Raw genomic sequence first — 12,525 nt, 5'->3', positions numbered from 1 at the left:
GACTGGTTTTTGCCTTTCTATGTTGCACTTAGCACATGACCAGTTCATAGTAGGAATGTAATAAATGTTAATTGGGTGACTGACCACTAACTAGCACCTAAACAGAGTAGGTATTTAATGGGCATTGCTGAATTCTTTTTTGGTGTCTTGTTGCAGAATTATGCAAGATGCCAAACAGTTGGATAATTGCAACTTTTATGTAGGATTAGGTATAGTTGGGACATACTGCTTGTTGTCTAGTAATCAGTATCCTTGGATCACTAGCCCAGATAGATTTGATGAGGGATGGGACATGGTAGCTAGAGAAATGACCTTGTAGAAAAGGGTAGAAAACTATGCCAGGAGTAGAATGGCAAAGTAAGATAGGAGAAAAATAATTTTGACCATCCGTTATGGTAAAAAAGTTTAAAAGGATTGATATTTTTGACTATCCTCATAAAAGACAGGGAATTAGATCCAAAGACAGTCCCTATCCCTACCTCTTAGAAGTGTTTATACATGTACATGTGTGCACACATACAGACATAATACACACACAAACATAGGTATATTAAAGACATGCATTATATATTAATTCATATACACATATATACTCACATATGTGGGCATATATGTACATATAGATTGTATATTGTATGTATATAGATTACATGCATATAGATCAGGGCTGTCTAAATTGGAGGCCCACAGGTTGATTTTATGTGGCCCACCTGTGGGGTTATGGCAAATAAAAATATATTGTCTGTTGTTTCAATAAAAACTTTTGAAAGTAAGGTTGGGCAGCCTTGATAGAGATATATCTCTGACAGTGACCATATGTATATATGTATTGCCCCCAAGTAGAAGTGTACAGCGTTACAGGTAGTAACTTATTTGATTTTCCATTAAAATCTTGTAATATAGTGAGTAAAACACTGGATTTGGTATCAGAAGAGCTAAGTTCAGAATTCAGATCCCACCTTTGCTGCTCCCTGATTTTTGGTCTTAAGTGAATTATTCACTCTCTCTGGTTGTCATTTTCCTTTTCAATAAAACAAGGTATTTGAGTTAGAAAATTTTATGTTCTCTTATTTCTTTTTTTAAGGTTTTTTTGCAAGGCAAACAGGGTTAAGTGGCTTGCCCAAGGCCACACATCTAGGCAATTATTAAGTGTCTGAGACCATATTTGAACCCAGGTACTCCTGACTCCAGGGCCAGTGCTTTATCCACTACACCACCTAGCCTCCCCTGTTCTCTTATTTCACTATGATCCCATGATCCTATGAGTTGTACTTAAATGTCCTTTAGAACCATGTAAAGCAAGGGAAGTTGTTCCTGATGAAATGATAATAGATGAAGTATGTTTATAAAAATTTCCAGATTTAAGTTGGTATTCTGACCATAGGCTTGTTGCTGAATATTGCTATTTCTCATTTAGTCAGGATTCAGATGAACATGTTGAAGAAGTTGGTGCTGTGCAGAAAAATCCTGCCTCTGTGACATCTGCTAGCTCAAATGACTCTCCGGACTCAATGGACACAGCTTGCACTGCTACATCTGAATTAACAGAACCACTCAGTGAGCCAGAGACTGCACAGGAAGTACCTGATATAGATGTGACACTGGGGAACGAAAACCATGGTGGTGATACGGATTGTAGCAAGTCACCTTTGGAACAGGAAAAACCTGAAAATGTACCCATAGGAGAAGACATTGTTGATGTGCCCAAGAAGAATAGGATTACTTACTCCCAAATTGTTAAAGAAGGCAGGAGATTTAATATTGATTTGACCTCAAAGGTAGGCACCAATTTTACCCATCTTATTATAGGCCAGTGCTTACTTTTAATTGATTAAATATAATTAGAGGGCTCATAAGTCCAATTTTCATTGGAAAAAGGGAATTTAAACATTTCTTGTGTAAAGATATGATAGCATGGTCAGACAACTAGCAAATGTCAGAGCCAGAAGTCAACCAATCAATCAAGAAGTATTTATTATTGAACATTGTGTGCCAGACACAATGCCTAGTATTGAGGGTATAGGTTCTCCTTTCAAGGAACTTCTGTTCTAATAAGGGAGACAAGGATATATGTAACTATATTCAATATAAATATAAGGTGAATAAATAGAAATATATACACTCATTAAATATAGAATAGTTTAGGAGGGAGGGCACTGACAGTTGGGGAATTGGAAAAAGCTTCATGTATAATATGATGTTTGAGCTGCATCTTAAAGAAGAGTGGGACTCTCTGAGGATGGGCATTTCAGGTAAAGAAGATTGCCAGTATAAAGAGAATATGTGGTTTTGTGTGTGAGGATATTATACTGGACATGGAGTGTAGGAGGGAGAGTAATGTCCTGTTAGACTGAAAAGATGGTTTAGAGCCAGGCTGGTTAAGGATTTGAAAGTTAAACAGAGGAGTTTTTATTTGATCCTATCCACCAAGTTGAAGCCACTTGAATTAGTTGAGCAAGGGAGTGACATGGTCACATATACACTTAAGAAAAATTATTTTGGCATCAATGTGTAGAATAGATTGAAACTGAGACTGTTTTAATAATGTAGGTGAGAAGTGACAAGGGCCTGAGCTAAAATGATAGCTTTATGAACGAAGTGAAGGGATTGGATGAAAAACATTTTTATAGAAGGAAAATATGGCAGCTTGAGGGTGGAATAAGGGTGATGGACTGAGAAGAAACTAGAGTCTAGCTCTTCTCCCATCCAAGTCTAACTCCTCTCCCATCCGTACTTGACAGTGATCTAGAGAATGCACCAGATTGAATTTTGATTGGGAAATCCAAGAAGTCATGCTTTCAGGTCAGTGCAGCTTAGGGAGACAGAGTATCTGTGGACTCTGAAAAATGGGTCTGGAAAGGAGTCAGCAGGGAGTGTCCAGGGACTGAGAGATGAGTGAAACAATGTACCAGAGAGGATCTCACAGGATCCCTGAGTAAGTGCTGGGTGCAGAAATGTGCGCCATTCAGCAACTTTGTCATATACCACCCATTACCAGATCACAAATGCAAAGTGAATAGGAATGATCATGAGCACTGGCCCTGACTGTGACTGAATGTGTAACAAATTTCGGGAAGAACATGGCAGCTGTAGGAGTGGCTCTGATCCCAAAAACAGACAGTAATGTCGCAGACCAAATGGGAGTCCAGTTGTTTCTCTGGTCTTGCAGAGTCCTCCTTTAGGCCAATTTGAGTGACTGTGTCTAGCAGTAGGCCATGGAAAATCCCAACTGAAAATAAAATGATTGACCCAAAACAGGGGCAGGAAATTTTAGAACTGAAACCTGAACAGCAATGAAAATATTCCCCCCCTGGATAACATTACTTTGGAAATACCATAAACTTGCAGGCCTCCAGACTGAACTATGAAATCAACATGACTTAAGGGGCAGAGAAGCTCAGGTCAGACATCCCTCTCAGAAGAGTGCAGAGCCCAGCATAACATGAAATCCAAAGACAAGAAGTAGGCTACAAGAATTAGCCAACAAAAAAACTTGTTTATAAAAAAAGTAGTATGATGATAGGGATGTTCAAGACACAAACACAGAAGAAAATCACTTGAAAAAATTCTATTAAAAAAAATCTCAAGAGAAATGCAACTTGCATACAATTTCAATATAAACTAGAAGAGTTAAAAAAGGATCTAAAATATGACTTTAAAGACTAAATTGGAACAGTAGAGGAAAGAATGGGAAAAGAGGGAAAAAATAGAGTGGGAGGATATAAAAAGAGAATTAAAAACTTGGAAAAAGAGATACAAAGCTTTACTGAACATAATAACTTCTTGTAAATTAGAACTGGCCAAATGAAAGCTAATGACTCCAGGAAATAATAAAACAAAGTCTGAACAAAAAAAACCACTAAAAAATAGAAGGCAATGTGAAATGTCTCATATGAAAATGAACTGAACTGAATAGTAGATCAAGGAGCAACAGTTTAAGAAACAATGGACAATCTGAAAATTGCGAAAATAAATCCTACGTATGTCTTTTAAGAAATTATAAAAGAAAATGGTGAAGATATCTTAGAACAAGAGGGGAAGGTGGAAATTGAAAGAGTCCATTGGTCACTTCCTGAAAGAAATTGAAAATAAAAACTCTGGGAAATATTTTAACTAAAATCCAGAACTCCCAGATCAAGGAAAACATACTACAGGCAACCAGAAAGAAAGCATTTAAGTATAGAGGAGCCACAGGCTCCCTTAAGATCAGCAGCCATTGACTCAAAGAAGTCAAAAGCTTGGATTATAATATTCCAGAAGGCAAAAGTTCTAGGATCACAACAAAGCATAATCTATCCTACAAAATTGAGTATACTACAAGGGAAAAAATGAATCTTTAATGAAATAGATTATTTTTAAAGCATTGCTAATGAAAAGACTAAAGCTTAGAAAATTTGAATTCAAATACAGGAGTTATGAGGAGCATAAAAAAGTAAACATGCATGAAAAATCATAGGGAATTAAATAAGGTTGTTTCCATTTTCAATTATAATATTATAATAGTAATTATAATACATGTAGTACCTTTGATCTTTAACATCATCAGGCTCTTAGAGGGAGTATAATTTGACAGAAGACATGAATATGATTCTGTTACATTTGGTGGTCCCAAAAGAAGAATGAATGATAAGGAAGACGGATGTCTTGAAAGAGAGAGGAAGGAGAGAAAAAATAGGGAAAATTGTCTCACGTATATGTGGCATGCAAGGACGAGTTTATACAGCTAGGTGGGACTACTGGGGAGTGAGAAGCATGTGATATTTGAATGTTACTCTTTTCTGTCCTAGTTAAAGAAGGGACAATTTGGTTCAGAAATACTACTTACCCAGCAGGCAAATTGGCAGAAGAGAGGTAAAGGGAAAAGGGTGTAGTAAGTGGGAGGGTAAATTAAGGGAGTATTTATTAAGAAACAAATTTAACTCTTAAAGAGAACATGGGGTAACAAAAGGGAACTATAAAAGAATAAGAAGCATGAAATATCAGATCTCAATCTATATTATAAAACTATAATCTCTGAAACAGTCTGGTACTAGGTGAAAAGTCAGTTGATTAGTGGAACATATTAGAAATTCAATATACAGAAACAATTAAAACAGTAATCTAGTATTTAATGAACTCAACAATCCCAGTCAAGAATTCACTAATTGTCAAACTTGAAACTATAGCATCTCACTGTATACCAAGATAACCTCAAAATGAATGCATGATTTAGACATAGGGATGATATCTTAAACAAATTAGTAGACTTGTAAGATCTGTAGATAGAAGAATTAATGACTAAACAAGAGATAGGGAAGTTTGAGGTAAAATGGGTAATTTTGATTACATAAAATTCAGAAGGTTTTGCATAAACAAAGCCAATGTTCCTAAAATTAGAGGAAAAAGCAGGAAATTGGGGAAAAAATCTTTGCAACAAGTTTCTCTGATAAAAGGTCTCATTTCTAAAATGCCTAATGAGGAACTGAATGAAATTTACAAGAATGAGATCCATTCCCCAATTGATAAATTATCAAAAGATAGCTGAAGAAATTATTGGTATATGAAAAGAATAAAATATAATTGTACTGTAAAAAAACATGAAGAGGGTCGATTTAAAGAAACCTGGGATGTTTATGAATTGAAAGAAGTGAAGTGAACAGAACCAGGAGCACAATTTATTTAGTAACAGCAGTTTTATAAAGATAATCAACTGTGAAAGCATTAGAAATTCTGAACGACACCATGACTATCCACAATTCCAAAGGACTCATGATGAAACATGCTATACACCTCCAGATGAAGAACTGATGAATTTGGTAAAAATTGAAGCATATTTTCTTTTCATTCTCTTTCCTTCCCTCTCTCCCTTCTTTCCTTCCTTACTTTCATTTTTCTCCCTGCCTTCTTTCTTTCCTTTCCTTCCCAGGGCAGCTAGGTGTTGCAGTGAAAGGAGCACTGACCTTGGCGCCAGGAGGATGAGAGTTCAAATCTAGTCTCAGACACTTGCCACTTACTGTGTGACCTTGGGCAAGTCACTTCACCTTGAATCCAGGGCCATCCCTAGTCATCCTGATTCATATCTGACCACTGAATCCAGATGGCTCTGGAGGAGAAAATAAGGCTGATGACTTAGCACAGTGCCCCTCTCACTCAAATCTATTTCATGTATTTGTCATGGCATCACCTCCCTGACATCATAATCTTCTTCAGGAGTGAAGGACAAAACATCACCTTTCTTTCCCTCCTTCCTTACTTCCTGATGTGGCTAGTATGGGAATTTGTTGTTTTGTATGATACATATTTGTAATGAGTTTTCTTTTCTTGCCTTCTTAGTAAGTGCAGGGGGCAGAGGAAAAATAAAAAGAATTTAGAGTTGAGAAGATTGAATTTAAAAAAAGTATAAAATAGAATTTTGGCAACTATGGTTACATATGTGGGGTAAAGAAAATCAAAGAGTTGAGAGTAATGCTGAGATTATGAATTGGAATATTGGAAATATAATAGGTAGAATTTATATAGAACTTTCAGTTTTGCAGAGCTCTTGACATATGCTATTTCATTTGATCCTCACGAAAACTATGTGAGGTAGGTAAAAGGAGGATAATAATAACTTCGACCTCTCAAGGTTATTGTGAGGATCAAATGAGGTAATATTTGTAAAGCACTTGGGAGAATGCCTGGCACACAGTCGATTTTTTTTTTTATTAATGTTAGCTATTAGGTGTTAAATTGTTTTCTCAATTTTAAAGATGAGGAAACCAAGAAAGGGGTTAGGTGACTTGCCTAGAGTCCCACAGATAGTAAATGTCTGAGTCAGAATTCCAACTCATGTCTCCTAGATTCCAAGTCCAGCATTCTTTATGTTATACTACTTAGTTGTCCACAGGATGTGAATACCTTCTATAAAAAAGAAGTTTGGAAGAGGTGAAAATGTTGGGGAAAGAAGAATTAATTTTTTTTAACTCATTTTATGTCTAGTAGACAGTTGATGATAATAGGATTAAATCTCATGAGAGAGCCTGGAATTGGATGTATTGATCTTATTTGCATGAGAATGATAGTTAACTCCTAGGGAGCTAATGAAGTTTCAAAAATAAAGAAAGGTTATATAGGAAGAAGAGAACAAGACCCAGTAGAATATCCACAGTTTTATAGTATGAATGATGAACTTGCAAAAGAGACTGAGGAGTATTTAGACATAAAGGAAGTGAACTAGGATAGAGTAATGTCCTTAAAACCCAGAATTTCTAGGAAAGAATTATCAGCAATGTCAGATATAGCACTTAGGTCAAGGATTATTCAACCCAGGTCTTCTGCAAAATCCAGAGCTCTTTCTCCTTCTACAAGCTACCTTATAGTTAATCTATTAATGAGGTCTTTTTAGTAGAGTATTTGTGTACAATATCTACTTGTATATTTGTAAGACAAATACTCTGAGTAAACTCAGACATATTTTTAAGTCTTAGACTGGTATTTTGGGCAAGGTGATTAATTCCAAAGTGTGTGGTGGGTCAGGGAAAACATCTAGTATTAGAACAGGAGGTCTGTTGATGTTCATGTTGGTGGCTGTGATGTGGTTTTCATCCTTGGACCTAATTATAGGGCACTATGTGCTAGGGTCTCTGAAGGGTGAAATGCTCAAGTAGGTGGGTTGTGGGCAAGGCAATTAGTGGAAAAGTCTAGAGAGCTCTTTGCTCCATGATGAACATCTTTGAGGTTGCAGGCCAAGCAAAGTTAGAGTTCGGGGGAATGGTAAAAAGGTGGGGAGAAACATAGGGATCACAGAGGAGAACAATTTGAGAGAAGGGTTTTGTGATGTTTCTTTTTCCTCCATCCTCCCTCCCTCCGTCCTGCCTTCCTCTACCCATTCATTTATCTATTTGTTTATTTTTAACATTCATTATTAAAAGATTTTGAATTTCAAATTCTTTTCTTCCTTCCCCCTATTTCAGAGATAAGCAATAGTGATATCTATTAAACATGTGAAGTCATGCAAAATATATTTCTATGTTAGCCATGTTAAAAAAAAAGCCCAATAAAAAGAATGAAATATAGAGATTGAAAAAAGTATGCTTCAGTATATGCACTCAACATGTTCATTACTTTTTCTGAAGGTGGGGAACTTTTTTATTATGGGTTCTTTGGGATTACCTTGAATCATTGTATTAATCAGTGTTGCTGGGTATTGGTCATTACATTATTGCTGTTACTCTGGTCACTGTTCTCTTGGTTCTGTTCACTTCATTCTATATCACTTCTTATTAATCTTCCCCGGTTTTTTTGAAATCACTTGGTTCATCATTTCTTATACCATAGTAGTATTCTATCACAATCATATTGATGAGCATGCTCTCAATTTCTAATTCTTTGCTACCGTGAAAAGAGTTGCTATAAATATTTTTGTACATATTGGTCTTCTTTCTTTTTCTTTGCTCTCTTTAGGAAACAGAACTAGGAGTGGTATTGCTGGGTCAAAGGGTATGCGGAGTTTTATAGCCCTGTGCACATCATTATAAATTGCTTTCCATAGCGGTTGGATCAATTCACAATACTACCAACAATGCATTAGTGTCCTAATTTTTCCATGTCTGCTCCAGTATGTCATTTTCCGCTTTTGTCATGTTAACTAATCAGATACGTAGTGAGCTACCACTTCAAAATTGTTACAATATTTTTAAAGCTATTGATAGTTTTGAATTCTTCTTTTGAAAACTACCGATTCATATCCTTTGAAAACATGTCAGGTGGAGAATGACTCTTATTTTTATAGATTTGGTTATATATATATTTTATATATTTAGAAATGAGGCTTTTTTCAGAGAAACTTGCTGTAAATTTCCCCCCTAGTTTCCTGTTTTTCTTATAATTTTGGCTACATTATTTTGTTGGGGCAGACTCTTTATTTTCATGACATCAAAATTATTATTTTTATTTCCCATGATCTTCTCTGTGTTTTGTTTGGTTATAAACTCTTTGCTTATACATAAACTTGATAGGCAAAATTTTCTATGCTCTAATTTATTTGTGATACATCCTTCATGTCTAAATCATGTGCCCATTGACCTTATCTTGGTAAATAGTGTGAGATGTTGGTCTGTGCCTATTTTCTGCAACTTGCTGTCCAGTTTTCCTAGTAAATTTTGTCAAATAGAGCCAAATTTTTTTCAAATTTTTGCACCAAAAGCTTATGTCTTTGAGTTTATCCTCTACCTAACCTATTCCACTGATCTACTGATCTATTTTTTTTTTTGTTGTTGTTGTTAGGTTTTTGCAAGGCAAATGGCATTAAGTGGTTTGCCCAAGGCCACACAGCTAGGTAATTATTAAGTGTATGAGGTCGGATTTGAACTTAGGTACTCCTGACTCCAGGACCGATGCTCTGTCCACTGTACCACCTAGCCACCCCCACTCTATTTCTTAGTTCTTTTTCGAGTACTAGATTATTTTGATGTTTACTACTTTGTAGCATAGTTTAAAATTTGATATTGATGGACTGACCATGTTGCTAGAATGCCAGGTTTGTGCTTGCCAAAAAGACTTGTTTTATGGAGAACTCACAGTGGGGTCAGAAGTGATTCAGAGACAGCCTGAAAGTCCCGCTCAAGAACTTTAGAATTGTTTGTACAGCATGGGAGACCCTGGCCCAGGACTGCCCAGCATGGCATGCCCTCATCAGTGAGGATGCTGTGTTCTATGAGGAAGGTGGACTCGAACAGCTCAAAGGAAATGTGAGATACATAAATTTAGAGCAACCACCCCAGCTGGTTGCACATGGACTGTTTGTGCTCGACCTGTGCTAGAGCTCATATTGGCCTGATAAGCTACAGTGGGACACACTCTTAACTTGTCTCTAACATAGTGATGTCATTTTGGTCTTCAATAGTGAAGGACAAGAACCGACCACCTCACCAACTGGCTAGGTTGCCTTCATAATGATTCTTTTGCATTCTCTTTAAAAAAAATTTTTTTTTATTTATTTAAGGCAATGGGGTTTAAGAGTGACTTGCCCAAGGTCACACATCTAGGCAATCATTAAGTGTCTGAGTTCAAATTTGAACTCAAGTCTTCCTAACTCCAGTACTACTCCTCTATCCACTACTCTACCTAGCTTCCCCCTGGATTCTCTAAATATTCTTGACCTTTTGTTCTTCAAGTTGAATTTTGTTTTTAAGGTTTTCATTCTATATTATCTATAAAATAATTCCGTCCTCTGTCTCTCTGTCTTTGTATTTGCTTTCCCTCATGCCTGAAGTATTTTCTTTCCTCTTCTCTGCCTCTTGAAATCTCTGGTTTCCTTGAAGACTCAACTGAGGCATCTCATCTTTCCCATTTACTTCAGTGTTAATTCTTTTCTTTCTCTAAAGTTGCTTTTTTATCAACTTTTTATGAATCTAATAATTTTATATACCTATGAGTTGTCTTCTCCATTAGAATGTAAGATCTTAGTAGGTTAGAAGAGGTTCATTTTTGTCTTTCTTTGTCCTGTGCTTAGCATATTTCCTGGCAAATAGTAAACTCTTATTATTAATTCATTTGAAAAAAAAATGCCAAATTTTATCACGTGGGCTATATTTAAATAGAGTATATAAATTTGAGCATAATAATATATGGCTTTCCAAGTACTACAACTTTAAAATTCTCAAAAATTTCCCTTTTATACATCCCTAGTTGTTGACAAATCTAGTGTATACCAGCTATTGGCTTTGTTAACAAAATGTAATTCTGTGTCAGTTTTCTAAATTGTAGCATTATTCAAATTTATTTAATAATTTTTATCTCTCATCAAAATGATAAATTTATGGTTAGTCTAATGAAAAGAGAATCAGGGTTAGATAGGGAACTACTTCTGGGTTCTAGTCCATGCTCTCTTATCAAACTAGAGGTTTCTTTTTTGAGCCTTTCTGGCTCCTGTCTAGCTCTTAAGAGTCTGTGATTCTAACTGTACTTTTCAGCAGATTTTTAGCTTTCTTTTCTTGTGAATTTTTTTTAAGGAGAAAGAAAAAGATTTGAAAATATTTTAAGGTACTATTGAATTTTGATAATCCAACAGAATAATAGTAGAAAATAGTAGAAAACTATAAATTGTCAGATAAGGGCATTGGATTTTAGAAACATTGAATGGCACATTGAATAAAATACTAATGCAAAAAATGCTTACTTTGAATATCGTGCTTAAAATAAGATGGGTTGGGGTATGACTATGTTAGCATCCTAAAAGAATTTATACTTTAAATTCTGGAATCAGCTTTATTGAGTTTCTCATATAACTGAGTTCTCAGGTACCAAGGTCAATTTCTATTATTTTAATAAAAATTTTCTGTTAATAAATCTTCATATATTGTAAATGTGTTACTATAATGCTTATAAGGGCAATAGCATGAGAGATAGGTTTAAGTTGAATATGTCTGTCCTGGTTGTTTTTTTAATGTACATATTTATCTTTTCTGTAGTTTTTTTTAATTTTAAGAAATGCATGGATTTGCAATTAAAATCTGTTAAATTTTGTTAGTGTATTCTAAATATAGTTATGTCCTGCCTTACGATTCCTAGTCAGTAAAATTGTGTGGTATTGAGTAATATCTTTGAGTCTTTTGTTTTTATAGGCAAGTGAGATAATAGAAGAAGTGAGTTAGTTTTTTGTTTAATAATTTTGTCATTTAGTATCTTGGTGATGTATTGTATTATTGCTAGAAACATATTTCTTCTTTATAAAAACAAATCTAAAGTCATATTATCTCTTTTCGGAAGGAGATAATGAGACAACATGCCCTATTTAGTCTATGTAATCAGTTTAGTTGTTTCCAGAAAAGCTATGTCGATTGTATTTGTTCTCTACAATGCCGAATTGATATAATAGTTTATAAAAATTCACTTAACTGATATTGATTTACAGAAAGTCCTAAGTGACCTTTCTGATGCTCTGTATAATGGTCAGGATTGATTTTTGAGCCTCCTTTTTTTCTTACTAGTAAAGCTAATCTTATTTCTGTCTTTGTTTTTTCTGTTCCTATAATGTTTATTCTAACCTTTCTGGAATTATAGAGATTTAGATGCATCCCAGTGTACTGAGCACACAAATACTATTATCCTTTCTTTTCTCTATTTAATTTTTTTTACATAGTATTCCATTAAAATTAGAATATTTATTTCTCTGACATACTTTATGAAAGGTATTCTTGAAAACCTTAAACCACTATGTGTGTATGTCAGCCATCATCAGTTCTTGAGCTTTACTTGGCTCCTTTAAGTAACTTTGTCATTGCTGCTTAGTTCTTATTACAGAGGTATATTTTATTTGAATGGCTTAATTTTTAAATTAAACTTTCATTTATGTCTCTTCTTTTTACATCATAATAATTTATGAATATAAATGCCTTCCCTTTCCATTTGTCCCAATCTGGTTTTTACAACAAAGAAAAGTAGTTAAGCTGACATAGCAGCTACATCTGAGAGCATATACAACAGTGTCTACCCACAACTCTGCACCACAAACATAAAGACACACTTTCTCAATTTCACTTCATCTTCACTTTATCATATTTTCTA

At 35.0% G+C, this 12,525-nt stretch overlaps 1 protein-coding gene across 1 annotated transcript in view; it reads left to right on the top strand.

The window, feature by feature from the left end:
• Positions 1–1,352: 1,352 nt before the first annotated feature.
• CHM (CHM Rab escort protein) overlaps positions 1,353–12,525 on the top strand; it is a gene marked incomplete at its 5' end in the record, with an annotated part of 143,936 nt that continues 132,763 nt past the window's right edge. Inside the window, one exon of the mRNA XM_074201841.1 lies at positions 1,353–1,778. Within this exon, the coding sequence (XP_074057942.1) occupies positions 1,353–1,778 (426 nt within the window). The remainder of the gene's footprint in view (positions 1,779–12,525) is intronic.

The sequence above is a fragment of the Macrotis lagotis genome, chromosome X, assembly GCF_037893015.1.
Source record: "Macrotis lagotis isolate mMagLag1 chromosome X, bilby.v1.9.chrom.fasta, whole genome shotgun sequence".
Lineage (NCBI taxonomy): Eukaryota > Metazoa > Chordata > Mammalia > Peramelemorphia > Peramelidae > Macrotis > Macrotis lagotis.
Note: the sequence above shows the minus strand (reverse complement) of the source record. Positions and strands in the feature narration are given on the sequence as shown.